Genomic DNA, 11,200 nt, shown 5'->3' on the forward strand with positions numbered 1-11,200 from the left:
GTCCATATACCAAGGAAAGGAAAGGCCAAAATACTTTTAAAAGCAGTTCATCCTGGCTTTTCCAGAGACATGCATGTAATCACATAATGGAAATCTTACCCCCCACTCACCAAAATCAATTTTTCTTTGTTGTCATGCACAAAAAAATAGGACACTTGCATGCATAGTCAGCATGAGCCCTCTTACCCTTTCGTCCCATGACTGAGAAATCAATAGCAAACAAGGCTGCACATGAAGGTTAATCGACTGACAGTTGCAAAGCGATTTCTGTAAATAACAACAACAGCCATATTTTAATAAAACCTGAGAAAACTATTAAGCTACATTTTAACATTTGGTGAATTGTCCGTGTATAGTTTAAAAGCACATAAAGGCTTTGATGGGGACTGAATGGAGTTCATCTTTAAAGCATTTGATTTTCTATGTCATACGCCCAGATTGTGCACAGGTAATTAAAAACAGCTGAAAAAATAAATTCCTCAGGTTATGACAACGAAGGGATGAAATAAAATTATTCATTTCTTGGCTACACTAAAGTGTGTTCCAAAACAAATGAAAGAAATGGAAGAATGAATGATGACAATAATGTCACTGGACTTTATTTGCCATGTCTTAACAGGAGTGTTTTCCACTTTCTATGGAACAGCTTCCAAACATTAACTTTCCCAAATGGGGTTAGGATGATGTGTACACAGAAATAACAGCTATCAGAAAACAACAAAAGGAACACTTGTCAAAGAAATCCATGCAGATTCATTAAAGAATATGGAAGCAACCAACCCACTGGTACTTAAAGTTGCCTAAGGTACCATGAGTTAAATAAACAGATGCACAAACAGTACACTTTTCCAGCTGCAAGTTCCTGTTTTGTTTTTTTTCCTTAGCTTTGTCAAAGGACATATTTAGGGAAGTTACTAGTTTTTCTTTTCAGTCCAGAAAAGATAATCCCCTAAAAATCAGCTGCAAAAATTCTATATCTAAGTGTTTACATATTGAAAGCATTTCTTGTATACTACTATGCAAAGAATCCATTATATATTCTGTAGCCACAGTACTATAATAGTTACAGTTATTCTGAAACACATTTATTTTCCTTTTCTGCCCTAGGTCTTGCAAACGGCAAACTGCCAAAGGAAGCCCAACCAACACATTCCCTTGGTAACTGTTTTTCAAGTTTCTGGGTCCCTTTAGTTAGTAGTTGAAAAGGACTTGATACAGGGCTGCTGATGTTTGTCCTCCTGACATAACAGATTCAAGCTGCAGACAATAACTTCAGATACCCCCCTACGTAACTCTTCTGCAATAGCCAAAATACGAAAATGTTAAAGAATTATAATCTATTTAACTCTATTGTAAGTAGTCAATGATGCCCTCAGAAAATTAATAGGGTTTCTACTGCCTATAAAATAAATTAAAACAGCTATGAAAATTTCTTTATTAAGTGGAAGGTCCCATTTAGGGTTTTAAAGTGTGAAGGCTACAAGAGAAACATACTCCAGATGAGGAAAAAAGAATGTTGGATGGAGAGTAGAGACCATTATTAAGAACTATAGTTTAATTTTCAGTAAAAACATTAGCATGCTTAGCCCATGAAATATTTATATAGACACACCTAGGATCACATCTCTAGCCACCATGGGTTCAGAACTGTATTTCACAGGGAGATGAACCTTCCCTTTTCATTAACAATCTCATTAATATTTATTATATATACAATAAAAACTAGAACCGCAAAACACAAATAAATGAATTTCCCAAAATTGCTGTGAAGGGAGAAACCCAAAACGAGGAAATTACCTGCACCTTAAAATGTGTTAAGAACATTAAATTCCAGTTAAGAATTCACTCATTTCAAATTCCATTTCAAGTGCTGTTTTCCCTCCTACACTTGGCAAGGAAGCTCTATTCACATAGCAAATTATACTTTTAAAAGTCTAGTGGGTATTTTTGATTCGGGGGGAGGGGTGGGTCATTTGTTTATTTAAAGACTATGAAGTAACTGAAAGCAGTAACATCCCTGAATACAACAAAAACCCAAGCTCTGTTCAGTTGTTACATCTTCTATTTACTTTCACCTGGCACCAACCAGGGAAGCCACCAGCACTTTCCATCTTCTGCCAGAGTAGCTGCCTCTGCACAGACAACTGGCAAAAAGCCATATGGTGTTTGGAAGGCCAAGGAAACACAAGGTTATGCAGTTTGACAAGAAGCAAACTGCACTAAGCATCCTTGGAGGTGCATTCTGAAGCTACCAAAACCACCGCTTCATTGTAACCAAAACCAGGCCAAATCATGGACTATTTTCCTCATAACTGATACATGCACCTCTTAAATCAGAGTGGTCTCTTTCCAACTGGCAAATATTTGACAGAATAGCGTAGGAGGTGTTCATAATACTAAATTTCACAGCAGAAACTCAAGGGAAGAATATGGGAAAATGACATTTGGCAAAATCCTAATTTTTATTTATGTGCTCTCTTAATTTAAATGTTACAGGCAGTCATAAGGACTTGATAGTCAGCAGCTAAGAACAGTTCAGCATAACAATTATTATTAAAAAAAACCCTGAAAAGCAAAGATATAATTAAGTATGTTAATGGCATAAGCCATAAAAGAAGTAAAGGAAAAAAAAAAAATCACACACAGAGCTACCTCAAGTAAAATACATTCTGATGTATTCTGATGTCAGCAGGTGCTCTCACCTGTATCACACATAATTCTTCTAGTTCGTGCAATTTCATTTTAGCACAAAATCTGCCTTTAAGTTAAATGTTTAATTCAAGTCAGGGAATACAGCCAGTAAGTAGGTTAGCTCTTTCTGAAAAAAAACCTCATTATCTACCATGCTGCGTTTCAAGCATCTGATTAATAAGTGTGAATATCCAGAACATACTGTTCAAAAAGCAGAGTCTCTTAAACAACTGTTTTGATATATGACTTAGCTATTGCTTTTTTTCCTTAATAGAAGCATTTTTAACATTTCAATCCAAATACAGCCAAATAAACCCACCAAAATCAGCAATGTTCCATAGAAGAAGTAGGTTAAATGAAATTATTTGCACAAGTTATTTAACAGGGAAATTGAGAGCACACTTGAGGCAAATGAAAAACACATACTGCCCGTATTGCAAAGGTTATCTGGTTATAAGTTCTTTGGTTTTGTTTTTAAATAAAAGGACAAATTCATCTTTTAATCCACAGTTTTTCTGTGATAAAGTACAGCTTAAATGGTTAATAAAATAGCTGTGGCTCAAATCGCTCTGCTCGTACTGTATTATAACAGCAATGAGAAAACATATTTGCTTTCTCAACATTTCAAAATTTGCACTTCAGCTGAAGACACCATGTTTGTAAGCATATCTCACATCAATGCCCATGTTACTTGCACAGGAGAAACTCATAAAGTTTCATACACAAAGAATATAGAGAAAAGGCTCTATATTGGCAAGGCTGATACAAGTGCTGCAGCAATGACAGAGCTTCACACCTCCTCTACAGACTAAATGTCGACACAAATGCCATGCTAGGGCTAGTCAAAGCTAAGCACTTTTACATCTTCAGATTTTTCACTATTTTGGACTATTACTGCACTGAGACTAAAATCTTAATATTATTTCATTAAGGACTCAATGAAGAACAAAATCCCCACATTCCTAAATGTGATCACTGAGCAGAAACATCAATAGAAAATCTGATAACTGGAATATGTGAGAAAGAACCAATGCAAAGAGAAGTACCCATGACTGAGTTCAGAGGCATTACCTCTGGCTAACGACCCACATTCACCTCTCCCCCTCTCAACACCCCATCTCAGTTCTGACTACATGCCTATTTTTTTCCACAGTTAATACTGACCGAGATAAAAAGCATATGGTCCTGTGAATGTTTCATGCACAATTTCAAGACTGACTTCCAAAATGTCACTAGGAACAGTTAAAGTCTCCCGAAAGACTAATTAAGTCTTCTTATACAGTCTTTATGTAATACCAGTATCTTGGCCACTCCTGGTATTTCCAAAACCCACTTTTAGACCTACGCATTCCTTAAATACTGTACTGGAAATAAAGGAGTAAAATTACCAGTAGGAACTGATATATAGACTCAGGAAAGCAAGAAGGGCAACACTGGATGAGGGAGTTGGTCAGCAGGACCCAAGAACTCCATCAAACTTTCCTGTTAACCAGATATTATTCTTCTACTTAATTTATAAAGAACTCATTCTAGCATGACAGAAACATTTAAGGAATATATCTCACAGTAACAGCCTTTTCCACATTTTATTCCAGTTTCTTCATGCGTGGGATGAAAGAATTCCATGTGAAAAAAATAATAAAATTTAAAACAATCCAGCCTTTTGAAACAACTTTTTTTGCATTTCAAGGACAAATACTGCAAGATTTCAAAGTAACACTAAATAGCAGCAGCCCAGCCCACCAAAATGCTCTGAAAAGAAGCCTATGGAACCTCTAGAGAAGCCTAAATTAGCAGGCAGAAGCTTTTCTTCTCACATGCAACAAAGCTGACATTCTGAAGGCTCTCTCTACCTCTACTGATAATAAGTTAACCAGCCACAAAAAGATGCTTCTTTGCCTTAAAATCCAATCACACTTCATCGCCATCACTTTTGGAAATGAAATATTACCAAAGTACTGCTAGGAAATTTCTTAAGAATTGCAATACACACACCTGTTAGGTTCCCTTTCCTTCACCTGTACACTCAAACTCATTAAAGACAAATAAGTGGCTGTGGAGCTCTGGATGTCTCACTGCAGATAAACACTGTGATCGGTTCTTTTGGTCTCCTCTAAGTCCCATCTGCTGCAGAAGTGCAGGCTCTACACGCCTTAGTACTGACAACCCTGAACATAAGCATAACTGGTTTAGAAGGAAAAAATATCACTTTTCCAGTTTAACTGCTTAAAAAACCCACACACTCCCTCACAGCAGCAGTGAGTCCCATGAGAGGGGCCTCAGCAGCACTGACCTGCAGCTGAAGCCTCACCAGCAGGTCCCTGTGTTACAAACCTGAATCCCAGTCGACACAATCCACGCCGGCAGCTTCTCATGTACATATATGACATAATAAACAAATATGTGCCACTAGTCTGTTACAAACCCATGTCTACGCAGAGAAATAATTTCAACCTATTCAGTTTTTACCACAAAAGCAGAAGACACCTAAATACAGTAAGATATTTTACATGACAGTGGTTCAAACAACACAACACAGAATTACTCTAAGGCAGTTCTAGTACCCAGTAGTCATAGCTTGTTACAAATCATTTAAAAAAAAAAAGTGCTCAAACATTTCCTCATGAAATTAAACATCTATGAAATCCATTACAAATCTATATAATTAAAGTGCATGCACTATGACTGGTACTGTAACTTTATGAATACTTCTTTATCCTCTGGATAAAGCAGACTGCTTTATCCAAAGTCTGATGTTGGTAATCTTACTAGAGATCATGCAGAATTTTTTCTAAATGGAAAATAGAAAAAATAATTTTAAAAAAATTGTTAAATTAATATTATTATAACACATTACATAACTTGAGCATTTGTGTTAGTGAAATTTGCTACTCTTGAAGGTAATTTGAATCTTAGAGACAACTGCTTCAAAAATCTCACTTAACTTTGAATGTTAAAAATTTTAAGCCTTATCACTTTTTATCCCAAATACTGATTGTATGTCCTATAAACACTAGTTACCATTTTCCAAAGTTAGGATTATAGCTGTATCAGAATATCTTTTTATTTTTTGAATATAACTATTTCAGAACATACTTTAAATCACAAAATTCATCAGTGTTAAACTGTGAATTTCTGATCAAGCCTATACTGGGTTCTTTGAAAAATATATGGAGATTTATAGAGACCAGATAACATTGAGATCTTAAAGTTCCTAAAAATGATGGCGAGTATGTTTCTTTTTTCCATCTTAATTTTGCTAGAACTTTTAAACCCCAAAGAAAATATCTAATAGTAAACACCCCTAAATATTGTCTTAATGTACTTAAGGTAAGAATACTTACTGGCAGGCATTATTAATCAGGAATCTGTCTTCAATTTTGCAAAAATATAATAAACTATAAAGAAAACAAACAAACAAAAAGTCAAGACAGCAGCTTTAGAGAATTTACATCCAAATAAGCACAGTAACTTCTGCAGAATGAGCCCAAGTCACATTCTTCAGCTCCAACACCAAAGAGGCTGTTACCACAGAAACCCAGATATCATTTTATCTGACCAGACTATCTGTAGGTTTTGCCAGCGCTTGAAATGCAGTCATTCCATTCTCGCCTTTGACGCCCGAATAAACATTTTTCTCTGGGTATGTTGGGATGACCTTTCCAACTACCACTGTTTCAGGAAGCTAAACCGGGTACAGCCTCACAGGATACTTCCCCTTCAGATGGAAATTACAGCACTTCCCCACTAAAACGCCTGTGAGAGGTTTCTGTTCAACACTATGAAAAAACAAGGTGTGTAACACTTTCTAGGGTATTTTTCTCCCAGTATCAAAAAAGGCAGATTTTGTAGATCAGAGTGCAAAGTACTATAAACGTCAGCTGACCAAAGGATTTTTGATGCAATTAAATATATTCATACAATTAACTCAATTGAAGTTACAACAAGCTACTTTGAGTATAAAAGTAGCCTAATCTACCATTTAATTAACTAGTATTAAAGTACAAATCATTTGAAGATTTTTCTATATTAAAGTAGCGCATTTTAGGTTTCATTAACTGCCCAATGCAAACTCCCTGCAAATGTACCTTTCCACAAATAAAAACAAAATCTCAGTTAAAGACACTGAACTTTGCTGTTTTAAAAAAATACAATAAAAAATTAAAGATATTCATCTAAGAATTGCATGTATATGCACACCAAAAAAACATAATTCCAGAGACTGCTAACGTGCTAATGTGAGAATAAACATTTTATTTGGTCGTATGTTTTAATGAGCACACATTAAAGCAATGCTCATAGTTACTAAAAAAAAACCTTTATTCTCATTGTACATGTATTTCAATCAAAGGCTGCAATTTGCTGACAGCAACTGTGACTAAAAATAGCATTTCAAAGTAATTTATTTAAAATAACCCTTCCTATTAGAAAGCTGTGTGCGTCCCTCTCCAAGGACAGAGTGAGAAGCACCATAATTTCATAAAAGAAAACATGCTGTGGATTGTGATGGTCAACAGATACATGGAAAAGCAAAATCTGTAATTCAGAGTGTAGTTAACTTAGCTGAGAGATTACAGTAGTCAGATTTACTGGCATATTAGAACATAAAAACGCAAAGAACCTGGTGACAGTTTCAGGGAATCAAGTGCCAGAGACTCTGAGTGTTGTACTGACCATCACAGCAATCAGGAAATGACTGCTGCTGCCAGCAAAGTCAACTCACTTTGGAAGATATTAATGCAGAAATTACTAGAAAAGTTGTATAAGCAACTAAAACAAGTAGAAGACATTTGGTTCTGTTTTTAAATAATTAACTGCATTTTTAATCATTTTAAGATCTGTGACAGGACCAAAAATTCAATATAGAGGTGGCCTGGCTTCTACATGCAGAACAGACCACACAATTCCCTCTCCATAAAGCCTTCAATCACTGCCTCGTTTTGCCTAGGGCAAAGTTTAATCCACAGATACTGTTTTCTGTTCCAGCAGAACAGAACTAAACTAAACCAAACCAAGAAGCTTCCCACCATGAGTCTGCTCAGTTGTTTGTCACTGAATTAAAATTTTACATAGCGTGAGGAAAAAAAAACTCCATAGAATCTGAAGCAGAACTTGGCTCCAATTAAAAGACAGATATGGAAAATCATGAGATACCATTTAGATTACTAAACAGCGTCTAACACTGTTTTAACATATTCCATGTCATTTTGTGACATTTCAGAGATTAGCAGAAGCAACTTAAGGATGTTATATATGTATACAGTGTTTCTGGCACCAAAGGAACTGACTCTTGGATATTAAAATGGTAAATAAAATCATGTCTGCTTTTTTGTGGAGGATTAAAACTTATTTTGTTTTCCCAGGGATATAACAATAATTCTAAATCCAATTATAATCAAAGTGCAATGATAGTGAATGTACCTTAAAAGGCCGATCGACACTTGCACGTCATGCAAGAGTCACTATTCTGAAAAAAACCTTTCAGTTTAGAGAAGATTCTACACAATTTGGCCAGCATAGGAAACCCAATGTCCATGTGTTGTTCTATCAGAACAAGAATGAAAATACAGTTTGTTAGACTTGCTGATTTTTTTTTCATTAACTAACCTGGGACCTGAAATGAAAGGACAGTTTATAAGGACAAATTACTTATTATTATAACAAGATTCCATAAGAGGCACTGAAAGCCAAACAGAAAAGCAAAGATTTTTTTCCTGCCTAAAAGAGTGGATCTTTTTAAAAGACATAAAATGGAAAAACGTACATAACCTTGTGCTATGGGTAAAGGAATAGAAGTCAGTATATCTGAGTTTTTGTACTTTCTTCTAATAAGCCCTCTAATATGTTATTCTATTATGTAATGCTGCAAATGTTTAACTTGATTTTAAGTCTTCAAAATGAAATTGTCAGCTGGGCACTGATTCATTCCTCTAACTTAAGCCAACGAAGGGCAGAGGTTTAAGCACCTCTGATAGTCATGCAACCCAAGCTAGGTAGGCATGAACTGAAAAATTAAAAATCCACTGCACATTAAGTTTTTAAATCACTTGGTTCCCCACTCCTATTTCCTATTTGAAAAATTAATCAATGCCTTTAGCTTTGAAGGTAGGAAAATGGCCAGTGCAATTCAAGATTAATAAGTCACATACTCATTCCTAGATACAGACAAGTCAGGCTCCAACTCCACCTACCAGAACCCAAAAATGCAAGATAAGAATGGATTTACATAGTAGATGTAATTCTGTGAAAGTACCTGACTTTATTTTGAATTAGCTTTCTCAGGTGAAGAAGCAATGCCATGCATGAGCCCAGTTAATGAGACTACCCTGTTCTCCTCCCTAAAACAGAATACAACTACAGAAAACAGAATTTGTTTCTACTTAAAAAAATTAAGTACCTTCGAAGTTGTTTAAAAATTGTACAGTAACCTTACAAGAATTACTCCTTATAGTGTTAGCCTGGGTAGTTAAAAGTCACTGATACCTACCAAAGCTGTTTCGTACTCTTTATAACTTAGATTTCATACTTAGAAATGCAATCCCCTTTTATTATACTTGAAGTTTGACTGCCAAGACCGATTAGTATTCTAATGCCTCCCTCAGCTTGCATATAACATGAAATTTGTTCATTCTTTTCTCTTGAAGAAGTTTGGATCAGAAGTAGAGAGAAGGTACTGGCCATCATTAATCACAAACATTTTCATAACAGGATTAAATATAAAAATATGTAGTTTTAAAACAGTTACAAACTGTACTCTATTTCCCATTTTTGCAAAGTTTCTCCTGAATCAGAAATTAAACCATTCTAGCAGCATTTTTTTAGACAAACATTAAAAGGCTTAATGGATAAGCCCTTAGGCATATCAGGGCACTGCAGTCAAGGTTTCAACTCCAAAGTGCCAATTTCTCAGAGAAATTTCACCATATGTTTAAGAGTATCCAGGTAGAGTCTTCCAACAAGATGCCCTGACGTTATTAGAGAAGACACTTAAAATTATCTAGAATGAATTACAAATAATTCAGGAAGGAATTGCCTATAAAATCCCAAAGTCTTGGCTGTTAACTCCGGTTTTAGCTTACCTACTCGATTGGCACAGCAAACATTTGATGTAGCTTTACAAAGTACAAAATATGGGCGAGTAAACTTGGTTTTGATAAAGGCACTTAAACTCTGGTTCTAAGTTAGTGGCTTTCCTACAAGTTCTACAACAGAGCAGAGATCTGTGCAACTCGGGATCCTTTCTTCCCTGTGTATCAGCTCAAAGTACGACGGGATCCCTTCCTAGATGTATTCAGAGAGACGCACTGTACTATAATTAGTTCTCAGTAACAGGATTTGTGAATCTACACCCCAATTATTCAAAGCACGGCTCCGTGACTCACAACTAACTTTAAAGTAGAAGACGAAGCTACGAAAGCTCACAGTGTCGTCTGTCTGTAAATCTGCATTGCGTCCGGTTAATATCTCGCTGTGTTAAACTCCATTTGAGGAAAACCTGCTGAAGTAAATCCCAAAGCCACAGCCCTCCTCGGGGAAGGCAGGGGGATCCCCCTGGCACAGCTCCTGTGGGGAGCAGCCGCCCACTCCGGGGGCAGAGAGCCAATATTCCCTCCAGGAGGACCACAGGGACACCCCGAGCCGCCGTCCCAGCGGGTCCCGGCTGAGGCGATGCTCTGAGGATTCTCCTCCCGCCGCAGCCGGGCGGCCTGAGCCTCCCGCCAACCCCTCAGCGCCCGCCCCTCTGGTGCGTCCTCCTCGGTCCCGAGCGTGGAGAGTGGGAAGGGAGCGGAAGGTCTGGAAGAGGAGGTGGCTGTGAGGGTGAGCGCGGGTGACGGCAGCGCTGCCGGGCTGCCCGAGACTCACCTCAACCACCGCTCCCGCTCGGCTCCGCAGCCGCCATCTTCCTCCCACCCCTTGTTGAGGTGCGCGGCGCGCAGTGCACGCCGGGAGCTGTAGTTCTGTTGAAAGCCGTGCTTTGCCCTTCTGCGCCCATCTGTCCCGCATGGAGGAACATCGAGGGCTCACGGAGGACGAAGGAGCGCCTCGACACGGCTCGGGGGAACAGCCCCGGGCATGGAGCCGGCTGGGCAGCACCAGGCGCGGGGCAGGCGGGCGGAGGCCTCCGCGGTGGACTACAACTCCCAGCAGTCCTTGCGGCGCGGACTCGTCGGCTCCTGGGGGCAGAGTCCTGGGTCACGTGTCCGAACGCGCACCGGGACAGGGGCGGCCGTGAGGGAGGATCCGAGTCTTGGGTGGGAATTTGTCCTGATATCCATCGGATCGCGTCTATGGGACCAGCCGTGGCTGTGCTGAGGCTCCCTTCAGCCGTGGACTGAAAGAAGGAGAAGGGGAGGACGAGTGATGCTTGGGGGCTCCACTAAGACCAGAGCTCAAATCCACCTACACAGAACGTGGTGCCAGACCCCAGTGAGAATCATGTGAAACCCAAGGCAGCACAACCTCTTAGTTTTCCTGGAAATAATACTGCTGGCTTCCAAATTTGGTGCCT

General features: G+C 38.4%; 1 protein-coding gene across 7 annotated transcripts in view; it reads right to left on the bottom strand.

The window, feature by feature from the left end:
• The window catches only part of EFR3A (EFR3 homolog A), a 76,873-nt gene extending 66,247 nt beyond the window's left edge, over nt 1–10,626 (bottom strand). For 3 of the 7 annotated variants that reach the window (XM_032694037.1, XM_032694006.1, XM_032694022.1), the window contains exons 1-3: nt 10,555–10,626; nt 6,036–6,089; nt 187–267 (exon numbers count right to left, since the gene is read on the bottom strand). In XM_032694037.1, coding sequence (XP_032549928.1) covers nt 187–199 — 13 coding nt within the window. In that variant the 5' untranslated portion in view covers nt 200–267; nt 6,036–6,089; nt 10,555–10,626. The remainder of the gene's footprint in view (nt 1–186; nt 268–6,035; nt 6,090–10,554) is intronic. The other 4 variants (XM_032694015.1, XM_032694028.1, XM_032694051.1 and 1 more) reach the window with 3 other exon arrangements.
• Nucleotides 10,627–11,200: the final 574 nt, after the last annotated feature.

The sequence above is a fragment of the Chiroxiphia lanceolata genome, chromosome 1 (assembly GCF_009829145.1).
Source record: "Chiroxiphia lanceolata isolate bChiLan1 chromosome 1, bChiLan1.pri, whole genome shotgun sequence".
NCBI classification, from domain to species: domain Eukaryota; kingdom Metazoa; phylum Chordata; class Aves; order Passeriformes; family Pipridae; genus Chiroxiphia; species Chiroxiphia lanceolata.